Raw genomic sequence first — 16,462 nt, 5'->3', positions numbered from 1 at the left:
CTCAAGAAATAGTTCTACCGCAGAAATAATCTCTTCACAATCTCGGCTTGCCTGGGATCGAACCACGGGTGCTGTCCAGTGTTTTGAAACTTTTTTAACCACTCTTTTCACCCTCGTTAAATTACACTAACATGCTTTGAGTGAATAGCCTTGAATTCTAATGAATATGATCATATCATAAGCGTGATAACAGCGAAGCTTTGCATGATAATGCTGTTTAACTAGTTGACGTAGCGACCCCTACTGTCTGCTGTAAGTGTCAGAATTCCATTATGTCTAAAATAGAATCTATTCTCGCGTCTCGAAGTCTTCCATTTCTTTTAGTTTCTAAATATGGACATCATCAAGTGCGTAGACTTTCAACAATCCCATTTAGTGATTGAATTAGAACAGGTTTTTAACCGTTCCAAGCAGAAAATGAGACATTTATGCATGTAACCATCTCGCTCCCGCCTTCATATGTGGAGTTTGCATGTTCTCCCCGAGCCCGCGTGGGTTCTCCCTGGGCACTCACGCTTCCTCCCACTCTCCAAAAGCATGCATGGCAGGTGAATTGGACATACTAAATTGTCCTTAGATGTAATTGAGTGCGTGAATGGGCGTTTGTCTCTCTGTGCCCTGTGATTGGCTGGCAACCTGTTCAAGGTGTCTCCCACCTACTGCCCATACTCAACCGGGATAGGCACCAACAGGCGCGCGACCCTAGAAAATGGATGGATGGAAGGATTTATAGAAAGAATGATCACAAAGGTCAAAGATTTATCGTCTTGTACAAAATATGATGTTTCTGCATTTTTGAATCAATTGCAATTGTATTGCCAGCGGATGATTCGATAAAGGTAAACAGGTAAACAATGACGTTATTTCCTGTCGCGCATGCGTACAGTCGTGATGACTGCTGTTGACGAAATGTTGTGGGAGGGTCCAAACCTCAGCGTAAGTCGATCTTTGTTCGTCACACTAAAATAGGCTCAGCGTGCATAGCTTTTGTAATTGCAACAAACTTTAGGTTGTTGTCGTTAATTACTGGAATGTGCATTGATTTCACATCCCTAAGGTAAAGTGCTTTGTTAAACATCTGCAAAGAACCGCTTGGGTCGAATGTTGTAGACAACAGGAATGATCTCGTCCGGCTAGCCAAAAAGCCCTCCTTCCGGTTTGTATCCATAAAGTTAGCTTCGACATACCAGGTAAAATTGTTTTAAAATACATCGTACCACAACAAATGCCACCCCTTAAGTGGCTTTTGCGTTAATACGACTCTTTGTCAAATGACCCGCAATTCATGCAAAAAAAATCAGAATCACTCGTTTCCGCCACGACGACAACAACATTAGTATCGATTTACTGGAAACACAATCTAGCTTTACAGTGAAGTCTTTTTAAAGTACACTCTAGGCAAATAGATAATGCGCCCCCAGCTTTTATTCTTGAAGCTCTAGTGAAAGTGAGTTCTGGATTTTTGTGTCGAACAATTAGTGTGGCTGCGGGACCGAGTGAATGCGGTTTCCCTGTGCAGGACTCTCGCCAGAAATGAAGAGGTGAGTGAGACTTCTTTTTACAAAATAAAGTTGTGTGTGTGTTTAATTCAGTTAAGTGCATTTATTTGCATTTTGTTACAGCCAACAAAAAAGCCCCGATGCAGATGGAAGCACTACAGTCAACGAAGAAGGTGAGGCGGTCCCTCCGACATTTATTCTGTAGGTGTAAGGATATGCAGAAGTGCAGCCTATAACATTCCATGATTACTCTGATAGTGACCGTTTATGCCCTATCTTTGTGTGTGCACAAACTCTTTTAATCAAATCTCCATCATAAAACAAATTATAAACGTTATTACTAAGTGCTTTGCTGAACTTGTAACCATCTGGGTGGAATATCAGCTCTCTAGCATCTTCTTCCAATGCTTCCTCTTTGTGAAATGCCTTTGACGTAAAGATCAAAAGATTGGGCAAAATACAGCAAAAGGGTTTAATTTTGTGTTCTTTAACATTCATCCAAAACATTTAGTTTCCCTTCACAGGCGTGCATAATTTAAAAGTATTAAATTGATCCACAATCAAAATGTGTTATGCAAATGACACGTGAAATAACAATCTTAAGCTTAAGAGGAATGTATTTTTAGTGAAATACACCAAAAACATTCTGACTTATTTGCTAACATTAGTCATCTATGTCACAGCATATTACCCTCAATGTTTCTGTTTACATCACGAATCACATAACACCACCACTCTGATTACTACAAATACACATTGTTGTGGTCGTGACCAGTCGTCTAATCTTGGCAGCGCTAGGGTAAATAATGTTATGTTACATTTTCAATGTCTGTTTAAACATCCTGTTTGTGCTCCAACAGGCTCTGTGGCCACTGCAGAAGACCCAGCAGCTATTGCAGCCATTCAATCCGCCTCCACATTCAGCGATCAACCCATCAAATATTTATTCAAGACAGAAGGAGGAGTTGGACAAGTAGGAAATAGTCTTAATATGATGAATAAATGCAGACCAAACGTTGTGTTAAAATCTGTGTGACAATATATTTTTCATAACCCCAAGAAAGTATGTGACTTCTAACAAGTTCTGAGGCTGCATTACCCACTGCTTCGAGACAATCGCTGTACATTATTAAATATAGCCTGTTGTTATGCAGAGTTTGAACTGCCAACAAGGACTTTTTCTGTGCACAGTTTATGGTCAATTAAACAGTATTTGACTCTTCTGGTACTTTTGACTGGTCTTGGTACTTTTGGCCGACTCACTGACAAGCTAAATATCCAAGGGCTGCATATTCTGTTTGTGCCTATTTTGTCAATCAGTTTAGGTGTAATTCGACAACTTGCAACAACCTGTTTTCTTCTAGGTGACCTACAGAGTGATCCAGGTGTCTGACAGCCAGTTAGAGGGTCAGACAGATGGAGGAGGAGCAGTCAGTCTGGTCACTGGGTTTCCTGCAACCACTCAGGCTGTCACGCAGGTGAGATCTTTGACATTGTGTAGCTGATCCCATTCTTAAAACGTGTAATTAAATGTCAATTCAATACATACTTTGAAATTATGTTCACTAGACTAGACAGACCCACAGGTTTGAATCGGCAGATTTTTAAGTGATTTTATAAAATAGGCGATAGTTTGTAAAGTCATCATTTGCTGATCAATTAGTGACATCAATGATTACGCTAAAATAAGCACAATCCTGTTCCTTCAGTAATAATAATATTTGGTCTTTCAGATTATAAAGGTAGTTAAAAAAAATCCTAAATTATTCGGGAGGTGTAAGTGTACAGGAATCATTATTTTGTTTATAATTAAAATGGATGGATGGATAATTTGATGACTCAATTTTCATGTACAATGAATGCCTTTAAAAACACATTTTCCACTATCTGTCCACTGAAATGTATGTGTTCAAGGCCCCAGTTAGTTTCATAAAATAATTCTGTTGAACCACAACTCAAAGGCAACATCTGATTTTTGTGGGTTATTTTTTTCTTAAATTACTACTTTTGGGAAATTCAAGTATTTCCTGTGATCCCTGTGTGCTTTTGGGTCCACTTGTGATTGAGTTCAGGTTTGACAGTTTGAGCACATTAGCGAGACCATTTCTTTGTGTTGTAATCAATTTTTCTTGGCCGTCAGGCGGTGTTCTCCCAGTCAGAAGGGCTTGAGGGAGATAGCACCACTGAGACACAGTACACATACTATCCTGCCACCATTGCTGACGCCACAACAGGAACCATGGTGACCACAGTGCAGGCATCTGACACACTCCTCAGCCAGACCACACCCACGGGTAACAAAACTCCAATGTTTTATTTTTATACCTAAAAAGGAATGCAATAAAACTAGTTTCCATTAAGAAACATGAAACATTTGCAAAATCCTAAATTGCACCGGCTCAATTGTGATTTGATCCTGTCATTTTTGTTACAGGGCAGCTCTATGTGATGATGTCACCACAAGAGGTTTTAACAGGATCCAGTCAAAGAACAATCGCACCTCGCACTCAACCATACATAGCGTACTTATTTATGACTATATACCTCAATTTAAGCATATTTTTTCGATTATCTTACAATCTGGCGTGGTTTCCAGAAAACAAGAGGCGCCTCGGGGTTCCAGGGATGAGAAAAGGCGTGCACAGCACAATGAAGGTTATTAGAAATTTGAGACATTTCATACAAAATTCGTCTTTTTGATTGATAAAATCCACTTACGTCCTCTTACCCTCACCCTCTCAGTTGAGCGCAGACGTCGGGACAAAATCAATAACTGGATAGTGCAGCTGTCAAAGACAATACCAGACTGCAATATCGATTATACCAAGACGGGACAGGTGAGCTTGGCTCTTTTCAATGCTACATTTAGACATTTAAACGTTGTACAGGTAGCTTCAGTTTACATATCTTCATTTGTTTTGAAAAGACAAAAGAGTCATCTTCAAGACAGGACATGAATGCTGTAAGAATCGCTTTGTAACATTAGCAATGTAACAGTGATGTTAACTAATCGTCCCTCCTCCTGTTTTGTTTAGAGTAAAGGGGGGATTTTGTCCAAAGCGTGTGACTACATCAAGGAACTCCGACAGAGCAACTTGAAGTTGGGGGAAGATCTCAGCGCACTTGATCGACTTCGGATCGACAATCAGCTTCTACGACAAGAGGTGCTTTGTTGTCTGTTGCAATTTAGAATCTGACCAACATTTTCTGGACAAGTGTGCCTCAAAAACCCAAAGCCATCACATGTCCCTGGACTTGGAAACTGCAAAAGATAGGCAATGTCTTTTTTTCTTAGCCCTACCCATGACTGGATTTTTAGTTTTATCTTTAAAGTTTTATAGTGCATTTTGGGTTCATACTGTAACATTAGCACATTTAGTAAAAAAAATTACTGGTAGTGCCAGTTTGATTATGAATTAATTATATTTCCAATATGTTCAACTGAAAAAACGTTTTAACATTAAAAAAGGTTATTATAGCTAGCAACAAAGTCAGCTTGACTGATATGCAGAGAATTCCATGTTCATGCAAATCTACATGTGTTGCGTTTGTTCTACTGATTTAAAATGATTTTTTTGCATCTGTTTTGCGCAGGTAGAAGACTGGAAGTCCAAGAATCAGATCCTAAGGAACGTGCTACGTCAGCATGGCATTGTGGGATCATCCAGTACAGACCCGCAGTGAAAAATTCCCGCAGTTCAGGAGCAGCTTTTTGAAGACAACTGCACACGGGCCAAAACTGTACTTGAAATGCTCGGACTGAAACTTGTAAGGCTTGTCAAAGCGTGCATGTTAAATAAGAAAATAATTGAATATTGATCCAAATATTCAACCCATCGTCTGAAAATGACCTTTTAACATTTTTAAGGTTTTTAAAAGTACTTGTTTAATGCCAATCTTATTTTCAATAGATTTGAAAGAGAAGAACTGGTCACTGAATAGCTTCTTCCTCTTGCAGCCCTTTGCTCAACAGTTTCTGGTTGGCTTCGTGCAATAACAAACTGAAGGCCTTTTCACACTGCACTGGTGCTGCAGTCAGACCAAATGCAAGCTTGGCGTTTGTGGGGCGCATTGTCACATATAGACAAAGCAGATTGCATGCCGGGCCATGTGTTTGAAGTGAAAATTTTGCTCGCTCACCCATGTCATCGTGCTGCGCTGATTTGAACTTTTTTTGGTGCAAGTACGGCACTAAGCAGCCAAATTGGCATGGCTAAGGGCTAGCATTAGCAACATGGCGTCAACCACCCCGATTTGTTTTGTATGTGCTCCGAGGGCTCAAGGACAGATCGCCTCGTTGCACAGGGTGGGTTAAATTAACAAGTGAGGTGCTGGCAGAGTGATTTCACGTTCACAACAGGAGCATGTTAACAACAGGAGCTCAACCGGCATAGAGGAGAAGCCTGACTGTTACTTCCTAGTATCTTGCTACATAAAGCACTTCCAAATATGGGCAAGTTTGCACAGGGACACTTTTGTTGTGCACTAGCCAGTGGTGAAGAACAAGAAACCAAGTCCAGTGTGAAAAGGCCTTAATGCTACATTTACATTGTGGTTTATACGACATGACACTTAATTTGAATCAGCCTTGTTCAACGCATTCTCCCAACGCCGAGGCTATGAGAAAACTTGATAGCACTCAAAGAGCAAAACATGGTCAAAAATCCATGGCGCCCGAGATTTCAGGAAAGCGAGGCCACCCTGGATGCTGAGCACATAATGTAAATGTAGTATAACTACAGATTTCTCAGCTTTTCTTTAAATACTTGATTTATTGTGTCCAAACTGCTGTAAATCTGTCTTTTATTCATATTGCTTTGTGACACCAGTCAAGTACCGTGTGCTTCGTATTAACATTTGCATTTATCTTTTCCCATTCTGTTTTGTTTAGCCTCACCTTGGATCGCAATTACATTGTAACAATGTAACAAAATACATGCAAACATGGACTTTGAACTCTTGATGTAGGTGGGCAGCAAGAATTATGTATGTTAACTTTCACTTTTGTGTATTAAAGTTGCTTTTTAAGTCACGCTTACAGTGCTGTATTTAGAAAGGATGTTTTGTAGATTGGATGGCAGAAGTATGTTCATGGTTATGGTGAGTTAACTGGGAGGGGCATAATAACTTTCATTATGAAGTGTGTGGCAGAAGGAAAGAACCACTGGTCTATTTGTGTTAGAGGTGGGTTCACATACAGTTTCCTGAAGGCTCCTCACTGTAGTTACAAGCAATGCTTTAAGATTAAATTGGAAGTTAAACATTTGAAGAATGACCTGTTGTCTTGAGTTTTTTTCATATAAGCTGACCTGTGATTGCGTGTTGCCCAAGCAACAAAGATTTATAGTCGACAGCAAGTGGCCACCTACCAAGGTGGATAAAAATCTGTCATATTACAAATACAATTTTGGAATTTCTTTAGACGAGTGAGGATGCATAGAACATTATCCATCCATTATCTTATCCTTACAAGGGTTGCTGGAGCCTATCCTCCCGATCGTTAGGCAGTTGGTGGGGTCCACCCTGAACTTCTTGCCAGCCAAGACAAACAATCACACCTAAGCGCTATTTAAAAATTTCCAATATGCCTACCATGCATATGCATATGCATGCAATGCGTGAGGAAAGTAGAGTACTCGGATAAAACCCACGCAGGCCCGGGGAGAACATGCAAACACCGTGCCAGGGCTTGGCTCGAATAATGGTAGAAGCTTATCTACAACGTGTGTATCGAGGCACGCTTCAAATGTGCAAGACTCATAAATGAGTCAGTTGGACCACATGACTGTTTCACGAAGTGATTCAATGCTTTGATGGGCGATACAAATATTAAAACAGCTGCGGCATGCAATGGTGATCGCCTGTCATCTCACGTTTTGTGCATTTCAGGCTGTTGGGTGTTCAACTGCAATTGTTTTTCGAGCATTGTCAAATGTCGCAATGGACCTGCACGAACATTTTGATTTGTTTGCTTTTAATAAGGTAAGCTATTATTTGTAAAAAAAACAAAAACAAATGATTTTCTTCAAAGAGTCATTCGTGTTTAAAAGCCATTGAATTCTCAGCACTGTTGACTTCTTGGACTTCTGGACCACTCGATGGCACAATAGAGCAAATTAAGCACCAAGAAGCTTTCAACCATGTGCAAACCAATTGGCTGCAAAGCTTCATTGTTTCATGAAGCTTCATTTGGCCATCACTACTGGCAATGTTCTATCCAATGTGACACCATGCCGCCCATAGAATATTGTAAACAAAATGTTTAGTTTGATTTCTCCTTTAGGGTTATAACAGTTTTAAATGGCAAGGCATGGTCCATATTGAACTAAACCAGAAACAAGTGAAATCACAAAAACCTAATTGCATTTAAAAAAAATGTGATTTCCTTTTAAATTGCTAGGCATTGTCCATATTAAACTATAAATCTGTGTTTTTGATACCACAATAAAAAAAAATACGTTTCCGTTCACTTAAGGCCATCTGATTAAAATTTGCTGTTCATTTGTTTAAACATGAATTGGTGGGGAAGATATCAATAGCTTGCAGATGTATTACAACGAGAAAAAAGAAAAAGAAAAGCCCGCCTCTTCCTGTCTGGGAGTGCATGTCAGTGGATGGTTCCAGCGGAAGTGGTCTCACAATACACGGCTACAACCAGACGTTGAATTTTAGGAAGTCAGGACAAGCATCGAAACTTCACCTACACAACCTGGGCAGTATCCCGTAAACAAAACACATGCTGGCACGATGATTTGCGTACTGCTCGTTGCCGGCCACGGCACACTTTTACAGACCGAAATTAAGGTGAGCGGGTTTGTCATAGCAAAAAAAAAAAAAAAAAAAGAGGCAAGTTTACGTGGGCAAAGTTCAAATGGCATGCGCTGAAAATAGCGACTCACTACTATTATTATTTCTACGCTGTTTACAAACAATCGAGTCAATGTGAAAGATAAGTACACTAATTTAGCGTGCAACCAAAATCATTCATTTTACCTCGTTTCGTGAATGTGTAAATTAAGGGAATCAGATTAAGAATTTTTGGAAAGGTTTAGTCCTTCTAATCTACTTGAATTGGAGCTGTTTTATAAATACTTTAGCCTATACATTTTGATCCGCTTCACGATGGTCCCATGATTCATCACATATAAAAATAAGCCGTTTTTATTTTGTCTTTTTATTTTAAACCTGAAATGTGGCAAATAGTAAAAAAAAAAAAAAAAAAAGTTCAAGGGTGGCTAGTTCTTTCGCAAGACACCTTTCTGTAACAAGTCCTGTTATTCATTTATCCTCAAACAGAATGATGATACCGGCTTGTACAGCCACCTCAGTGGGGTACCCAAGACCTTGCTTCCTGGCATTGGTGGAAAGAAGATTCTGGACTTTTGGTGGAAAACCGTCAACTTGTGAGTCTCAGTGATCTAACAAGTTTGAAATGTACCTTAAAGTATACCTAATGTCTTTTTGCACATTATTTTTCTTCCCTGTCCTCAGGCGTCAGTTATTCACAGAGGTGTATCTCGTCACTAATGCAGACAAGTGAGTGCAGGAGCAATTTATCCTTTTCATGAAAACAGAAAAAGAGCAATAGAAAACCAAAGTGATCATTCCTATTTCTGTTCTTTGATTGTCTCTTCTGATTAGATATAAGCATTTTGAGCGCTGGGCCACAGCCAATGATTTTCCAGTGGAAAACATAATAAATGATGGCAGCACCACAGAGGAGGACTCTCTCGGCGCTGTGGCTGACCTGGAGCTGGCCATACGCAGTCGCAAGCTTCAGGATGACATCATTGTGGTAATATGAGTCTGTCTAAAATGTAAGAAGTCATTTATGACATTTTTAGGCATTGATTCCAGCTGTGTGCCAGCAGATAGCAGGAGACATGTTGTGCGCAGACCAAAACTTTGACATCACTCAAGTCATTCGTTTTTTCCGGTCAAAGGTGAGAATCATTTTGTGTTAAGGCGAGGATGTTTTCGGTAAACTGCATTTACTTTGTGTGTGTACTGAAGCCTGGAGAACTGATCATCTACTATGAGATGGAGGAAAGCGAGAAAAGCACCTCCAGGGGCATTGTGGAAGTTTGTCCTGACTCCCATCGGTGACAAGAATGCTCAAATCTTGTTTTTTTTTTCCTTTTTTTTAAGACAATGAAAATCCATCACAATTCAAGACCTGGCTTAATCTTAGCATTGTGTTTTGATGCAGGATAACTCGTTTTTGGGAGAAACCCCAAGAAGGGCTCACATCTTCTCGCCTGGCGAGTGTGGTGTTTTACTGCATCCAGAAAGAGAGTCTGCCTTTCCTTTCTGACTTCGTAGGTCAGACGAAAGCCACGGACAGGTCCTTTGGAAGATTCTGGGTTTGTAAACCAACATCATGGATTATTTATTTTTTTATGATGGGAAAATGAAGCCTTGTTAAAGGTGGCAGTTAGTGCACTCGACTATATACAGTTGGGAAATCTTGTCATATTTATACTAAAAGCAGAGGACAATATTGTGTAGTCCTTAGTCTGTGTTTTTATTAAATTTTTAAAGCAAAGTCAATATAGTATTTTACTACTTTACTTTGTTTATGTTATAACAAACTTCATGGTCAGAAAAGCTATTGCTGATAATACATTGTTTTTTTTTTCCTTAGGAGCAAGTGATCAACAAAAATCAGCTTGATGTGTTTGGAATGAAGCTTCCAACTGGTTTCCAGCTAATTGGACAAGTGGTATGTGTGTGTGTGTTTTGTTTTTTTAACAACAATTTTGCTAGTACCTCTTTCATTACCGTCCTGTAAGATACAATTATATGTGCTTCTTATTTTGGTAAAAGCGTCTTGCAGCATGATTGAGATTAATTTATTAAAGCATTGCATGCTATAATTTTGGAAGCAATTTGTTTTTTTAATTTATAAGAATGTCCAAAATATTATCTGCATCAAATAGAATATGCCTTCCCTTCATTTATGTTTACATTTTAATGTCCCTTTGTAAATTCAACGGGATCCTAACTCTGTGGCATCTTAGAAGATAATTCGCTTATGAAAGTAACACCATCTGCCTTTGAATAATGCTTTCTTATTGGTGTCTGTCCCCTAACATCTCAGGGTCTGTCCGACTACACCAAGTGGCTCACTCGATTTTCCACCAAGCGACAAGATAAACCTGCCAGACCAATTACATGTCGGTCTTTTGCCAGGTTTGTACGGCAGTAATTATTGATTCGAAAATGAAGCCTCATGAACCACTTGATGTGTTTTTAGCTCCTCAAGATGATGCTCTTGGTTCAAAAATAGGGTGGAGTGGAAATGTATGAGATTTCCACTGCATTTTTTAACCAAGTCTGCCATCTAGAGGAGCGAAAAAATATCAAAAGTTGTTCATGAGGCTTTGTTTTCCCATCACTGGTAGTAATCATAATGATAACAACTTGTATTTATATTAAAATGCAATTATACAGTTTTATGTTTAGTCACTTATTGTTAATGTGCACTCTTTACTTAAAGGGTGTAAATATTGCAATAAATTGACTGCAGGGTTGGTTTAATGGGGAATCCATCAGACTGTTTTAACGGGAAAACCATCGCTATGACTATCACAAACTTCTGGGCGGAAGTCACCTTAATGAAAAGCCAAACTTTGGTACAGTAATACACACACATTGGTGCATGCAAAATTATTAACACCCACAGAATAAGAACTAACTTAAGTTACTTGAATATTACAGGTTCTCGTTCCTCATCCTCTCAATGACCCCACGGAGTTCGGAAGCTTACAAGATTTGTTCAGTATCAGTCGAAAAGAAGGGTGAGTATGATATGATAACATAATTATTTTTTTCATTTTCTGTTATTGTCACATGTAAACTGTACAGTATGGTTCAACTACTTTAGGTACTTTGGAGGTCTACGGCTGCTACAAGCGACTTGTAAGAAATTCTACCAGTTCTGCTGCAAACAAGGGTAAGATTTTGTGGGAGCACCAAGACGGAATCAGATATATGAGTTCGATGATGAGGGGTTGGGTCAGGGTTGTGTTGTTTAGTGATTGACATCATTGTGTATTTCACCACTGATCTGTGCCTTCAACATTTGTCTTCACAGCATTGCATTGACAAAGCAGAACTTCACACTCAAGTATGACACAAATATTCCCCGACAAGTGGTGAGGATCTACTCATGGATTAATTGCTTCATAACTAAGAGAGAACACTAAAAGAGAAATCTAAATGTCCTTTTCTGTCTGTCTTTGCAGGGCCTTGCTGGGAGCAGGTTAATCATTTGCTTTCCTCTAGTCACCCATTTCACTTTTGGATTATTTTACATGCTTTCTTGATTTTCATTGCAAGTTGCCCTAGTTAATATACAGAATGTGGTTCATAGAGTTTAAACGAAATAATGAAGTGGTTTGGCAATTTTCTGTGCAGCGCCATCGTCTCAGCTACCCTGAAGTGTCTGATGAAGTTTTACAACCTCACAGATAACGTAAGGAGGTCAAGTATTCCTGACCCTGCCTCACTAACTCTCCGGCATGTCTTTTTTTTGTTATCTTCTCCAAGTGCATAGGGTCAAATCATCCAAATGATTCAGCCTAATTGGAAATTTGGTTTATTTACAAAATGTAGAATTTTTTAAAGATCTTCCATTCAACAAACAAGCGATTTGAACATTTTGCTGAACAATGTTATATTTGGGGTTGCATCGTTTTGATTTTTACTACTACTATTGAACTCTCATTTTAAGATGATATGATATTGACATAGTATCTTGTTTACATACATGACAGGATCTCCCAAAACCAGTCCGAGCCAACTTCATTCTTAATGTGGAAACTGATGAGCTCTTCATTACAGCCGGCCTTCAAGACAGGGTTGCACAGGTAAGTGAAAAATGTAAACAGGACTGGCATAATATAAATTTATATATATATATATATATATATATATATATATATATATATATATATATATATATATATAACCATTTAATGCTGTTATTAATTGCTTATAAGCATGCCGAATGAATGAATGATTATTTAAAAACAAAATTGGAGAGCAATATTTTTTTTTCCATGCCCATCCAGTCCCGCGTTATAAATAGTAACAAACCACGCCAAAACTATTTGAACGCTAAACCATTATACCTGTCACACCCTCAGGAAAAAATAGTTTGAAGACTTTATTTTCCTCCCCCTAGTTCAGCAAATACTTTTTTTGTTGTTGTTATCGTTGCCTTTACCAATCTGTTCCTTCGCACTACACAAAGTTATGTGCACAAGCAATAGCAAGACATTTCGGTTTATCAATAGCAAAGCATTTTGACTTATCTTGCAGGTCTATGAAGGTTTAGTCTATATGGACTTCAGCAAAAAGCTGATGGAAGAGCAAGGCTATGGTATTCACACCATTATACAATATATCAGTATTCATATTGTATATGATATTGTATATACAGTATATTTAAAAAACACAAACAAGTCTAGGGATTCAAATACTTCATGTGTGGCGTTTTGCACTTTTAGGGAACTACGTCTCTTTAGATATGATTGGACTGCCTCCATTCTGGTTGGCCTACTTGAGTGACCCCAGTGATTCTGGCCGCATTCATAACAACGTTCGACAGCGCTGGCTCACTGGTAGGCTACTATTTTCTTTCAGGTATTTTTTCTTTTTTTAACAGTAACCCCTAGATTCCACATACTGTGTTGCGTCGCGGCTGCGCTGCTTCGCAACGACGCTGCACACCCTAGCCCACTGCATACGTCTACGCTTTTTTGATATGGTTTTTATGTTGTTGCCAAATTTAGGGTGCATCCTATACATGGTAACATAAAAAAAATGCCATAATCTGACCCTAAAACTAACCCGGGGATTCCATATAATGCGTTGTGTCTCACACACAGATATTCCAGAGAGAATACCCTGATATACAGCAGTAATATACAGTTTTATAGTAATAAAGACAATAATAATATAAACCATTAATTTAAACATACTTTAAAAATATGATATAAACACATTCGAACACATGACATCTAATGAGAGAGAACAGAAGCAAAGGATTAAATAAAAAAATCTACAGTGTAAAAGTGTATTTAAAATAAACATCACATTTTTTTGCTCAGTTGCAATGCTGTCATCTAACAGTATACACTATGTCAATAATAATGAACCCACAAAAAACAGGATTATTCGTGATGGGTAAATGAAGCCTCACGGATCACATTTTTCTTCAGGAGAGCCTCTCGTGGTTGAAGCTATGGAGACTTTTGCTCAACTTACTGACCAAGCCAGGTAGACTACTTCATTATGCCTATTTATTTATTTCTTTATTTTTAGATTATGAGCACTTTTCTGAAATATTGCAAAATATCTCTATGATGAAAGATTTTGAATGTTCGATAGTAGAATTTTTTTTCACCATTGTAAGATACATTCCATGTGTTCTCAGGGTGGCACTCATGGAAAAAGACTGGAATCGTCTAGCGGCGCTAATGGACCAAAACTTTCAGCTAAGGAGGTAAATCCTCTTATGTATTGAATTAGTAGGATTGGAAAACTATTTGTAACGCACAATATTAAAGATTTAACACATGCATGCACAGAAAGCATGTCCTGGAAGGTGAACATACATAGAAAGCTGTCTTTCTTGGAGGGGGGGATATTTCTACCTCAGGTCTCAGTGGAAAAAAAAAACCTTCAAAATGAATAGAGAAAATTTTTCTTGTTTATGTTGAAATGAACAAACTAATCTGCCATTGAGACAATAATTCATCTTGATACAGAGGAAATATATTTAAAGAGGAATGTCCTCATCTTGGAACACGAGCTAAGACGTGAAACATGGAGAAGAAAAAAAAACAACAACCACAAGTCACCAGTATTTTTAGACTAAACAGCAAAAATATTGCCTCCTACAGGGCAGTGTATTCGGATGAGTGCCTTGGTCCCGGCAACCTCAAGATGGTGGCGTTAGCGAAGCAGGTTCAGAGATAGATTTTTTTCTACATATAGCATCATACTTTGTTCAATACCTTTTCATTCTATGCGTCTGTCTTCGTCAAAAGTCTCATTCTTTTTCTTGTCACGCTCTGTGCTTCCTGCAGTTTGGCTCAGCAGTGAAACTACCAGGCAGCGGAGGAGCAGTGGTGGGGTTGTGTCTAGACGCAGCAAAACTAGTAAGATTATTTACGCCTCAGAATATCACCGGTTGAATGCATTTGCTATTAATTGAGGGTAGTGGTTCTCAAACTTTTTCTCGAAGTAATCATTTAAAAAAAAAACATGTACTTTTTCTTGTAGCAACGTTAAAATGGTCAAATGGCACCAAAGATGTTTTTGGTCCTAAAAAGCACATTTACTGTAACCTAAATCAAATTCCAATGAACTGTAATTAAAAAAAAAAAAAAAAAAAAAAACTTAATTCGAAAACTTTACTTGAAAAGTTAGTAAAGTTATTAAAACGTAATTGATGTTAAAACGTGTTAATTATCTGTTACATAGCGACAAGATTAAATCTGATTTAAGATTCTTCTTGCTGTACACGTTGCAAATTTTTTATAGTTGTAATTCTTCTATGTACCACTAGGGAGAGCCCACTTACTTTGAGAATCACTGAGCTAAGTGTTTGAGAGAACCTCTACTTTGATAGAAACTACATAGGTTTGAATATGACGGGTTTTTTTTTCTCAAATTTGTAAACTGATATACTGCTTTTTCAACTTGCTGCTGTTGTATGACTGAGCAGGGCAACACCCCAAACTCAATCATGCACAATGAAGTCTGGGAAGTGTGTCCCTAACATTTCAGTTGAACTTGCTAAAGGGTCACTGTCACTCCCTTTCCTCTTTTTTTTTTTTTACATCATCCTTTCTGTCATGTCAGTATCAATGACTTCTCAAAGGTTGAGTACTCATACTGGTATAAGTCTGAAAAAAATTGGGATCGGTCTTTCTAACATCAACATTTGGAAGATTCCCCTTTAAATACTCTATAATTGTTTCTGAATTGGCATTTTTATTTGTTTAAACTGAATAAGCTAATATTAAGAATGAACTTGGTGCAGATCAGTCTCCTGATCAATGGTAAGACTGGCAAAGTCTGCTTGTCTGACGTCATCTTTTCCTGTCCCATCAGGAGGCGATGAGACAAGCCTTCCAAGAAGCTGGCTGTGTCTTCTGTGTCATCACTCCGTACGACCCATCTGCCAGCACTGTCAACAGTTAAATGTCACTATCTTTCCCAGACCTCAGCTACAGTCACAATGTATGTCATTGCGCAGTATATGTAGATTTTAAAAAAAAAATCTTAAGAATGCCATAATGTAAAAAGAAAACAAACACTAAATAATGACGATGCCCAGTCATGGCATTAAGTAATAAACAATGAGCAATTTGAAATGTGATGCCCCCTCCTTCAAGGATCTATCTAGCATAGCTTCTCTAGGCCAAAAAGGGCCACTGAAGGTATAAATCAACAAATGTAAATATACATGTGTAAATAGGCACTTTGTTGGTACTAAAAGTGTGGCATATACACTGCCATGAAAAATTTTCATACCCTTTGACCTTTCTCGCATTTTGCCATTGTGCAATCACAAACTAACAGCTGTATAATAAAATGATCAGAAAATGGGGGAAAAGTTCAAGAACTCAGATTTTTTTTCTCCAAAAACACGCAGCACTGAAACAATGTTACTATCTAAATAGTAAAAGCCATATTATCAAAATGATTTTATTTTATACAATTAAATGTTGACTCATGTAAGTCATGACTTTTTATGTTTATAATTGGATGATAGTTAATTGTAAATGTAAACTTATGTATACACACATTGTGTAATGTGAATCTTAGTGACAGGTAAATGAAGCCTCATGAAACACTTGTGATATTTCCTTCCTTCTGTAGATGGCACTCTTGGTTTAAAAAAACAGTGGAACACATCTGCATTGTACTAGCCTCTATCTTTAAAC

General features: G+C 38.2%; 2 protein-coding genes across 6 annotated transcripts; both read left to right on the top strand.

Moving 5' to 3' along the window:
• The first annotated feature begins 895 nt into the window (after positions 1-895).
• usf1 (upstream transcription factor 1) lies at positions 896-6,531 on the top strand. Of its 5 annotated transcripts, none has more exons than XM_088428308.1 (12): positions 896-936; positions 1,480-1,541; positions 1,623-1,672; positions 2,360-2,472; positions 2,864-2,977; positions 3,640-3,793; positions 3,934-4,021; positions 4,096-4,154; positions 4,242-4,336; positions 4,426-4,461; positions 4,535-4,663; positions 5,094-6,531. In XM_088428308.1, exons 2-12 carry the CDS (start codon positions 1,501-1,503, stop codon positions 5,181-5,183), a joined length of 969 nt encoding a protein of 322 aa, XP_088284434.1. In that variant the 5' UTR covers positions 896-936; positions 1,480-1,500; the 3' UTR covers positions 5,184-6,531. The 5 variants fall into 5 exon arrangements, with proteins under 5 accessions (XP_088284434.1, XP_088284435.1, XP_088284433.1 ...); XM_088428309.1 differs by lacking the exon at positions 896-936 and adding an exon at positions 946-1,190; XM_088428310.1 differs by lacking the exon at positions 896-936 and adding an exon at positions 947-1,057.
• A 1,621-nt stretch (positions 6,532-8,152) lies between these two features.
• gkup (glucuronokinase with putative uridyl pyrophosphorylase) lies at positions 8,153-16,131 on the top strand. The gene is made up of 23 exons (XM_088427464.1): positions 8,153-8,303; positions 8,796-8,902; positions 8,991-9,035; positions 9,141-9,294; positions 9,371-9,442; positions 9,513-9,601; positions 9,709-9,862; positions 10,144-10,221; positions 10,600-10,691; positions 11,029-11,134; positions 11,220-11,299; positions 11,386-11,454; positions 11,596-11,656; positions 11,747-11,763; positions 11,919-11,976; positions 12,278-12,370; positions 12,825-12,885; positions 13,013-13,126; positions 13,727-13,784; positions 13,942-14,010; positions 14,411-14,474; positions 14,597-14,668; positions 15,627-16,131. The coding sequence occupies exons 1-23, from the start codon at positions 8,247-8,249 to the stop codon at positions 15,714-15,716; spliced, it is 1,860 nt and encodes a 619-aa protein (XP_088283590.1). The 5' UTR covers positions 8,153-8,246; the 3' UTR covers positions 15,717-16,131.
• Positions 16,132-16,462: the final 331 nt, after the last annotated feature.

The sequence above is a fragment of the Hippichthys cyanospilos genome, chromosome 11, assembly GCF_059441005.1.
Source record: "Hippichthys cyanospilos isolate Australia breed blue-spotted pipefish chromosome 11, RoL_Hcya_1.0, whole genome shotgun sequence".
Taxonomy (NCBI): domain Eukaryota; kingdom Metazoa; phylum Chordata; class Actinopteri; order Syngnathiformes; family Syngnathidae; genus Hippichthys; species Hippichthys cyanospilos.
This window is presented reverse-complemented; position numbering and strand designations above follow the sequence as displayed.

Bases quoted from the DNA above. Each gene is read 5' to 3' on its own strand.
- usf1 (XM_088428308.1), top strand. From the start codon at position 1,501: ATGCGGTTTCCCTGTGCAGGACTCTCGCCAGAAATGAAGAG. The intron at 4,462-4,534 runs GTAAGAATCGCT...TGTTTTGTTTAG, and splicing joins CAAGACAGGACATGAATGCT to AGTAAAGGGGGGATTTTGTC. The intron at 4,664-5,093 runs GTGCTTTGTTGT...TGTTTTGCGCAG, and splicing joins ATCAGCTTCTACGACAAGAG to GTAGAAGACTGGAAGTCCAA.
- gkup (XM_088427464.1), top strand. From the start codon at position 8,247: ATGATTTGCGTACTGCTCGTTGCCGGCCACGGCACACTTTTACAGACC. The intron at 8,903-8,990 runs GTGAGTCTCAGT...CCCTGTCCTCAG, and splicing joins TGGTGGAAAACCGTCAACTT to GCGTCAGTTATTCACAGAGG. The intron at 14,475-14,596 runs GTTCAGAGATAG...TGCTTCCTGCAG, and splicing joins TGGTGGCGTTAGCGAAGCAG to TTTGGCTCAGCAGTGAAACT.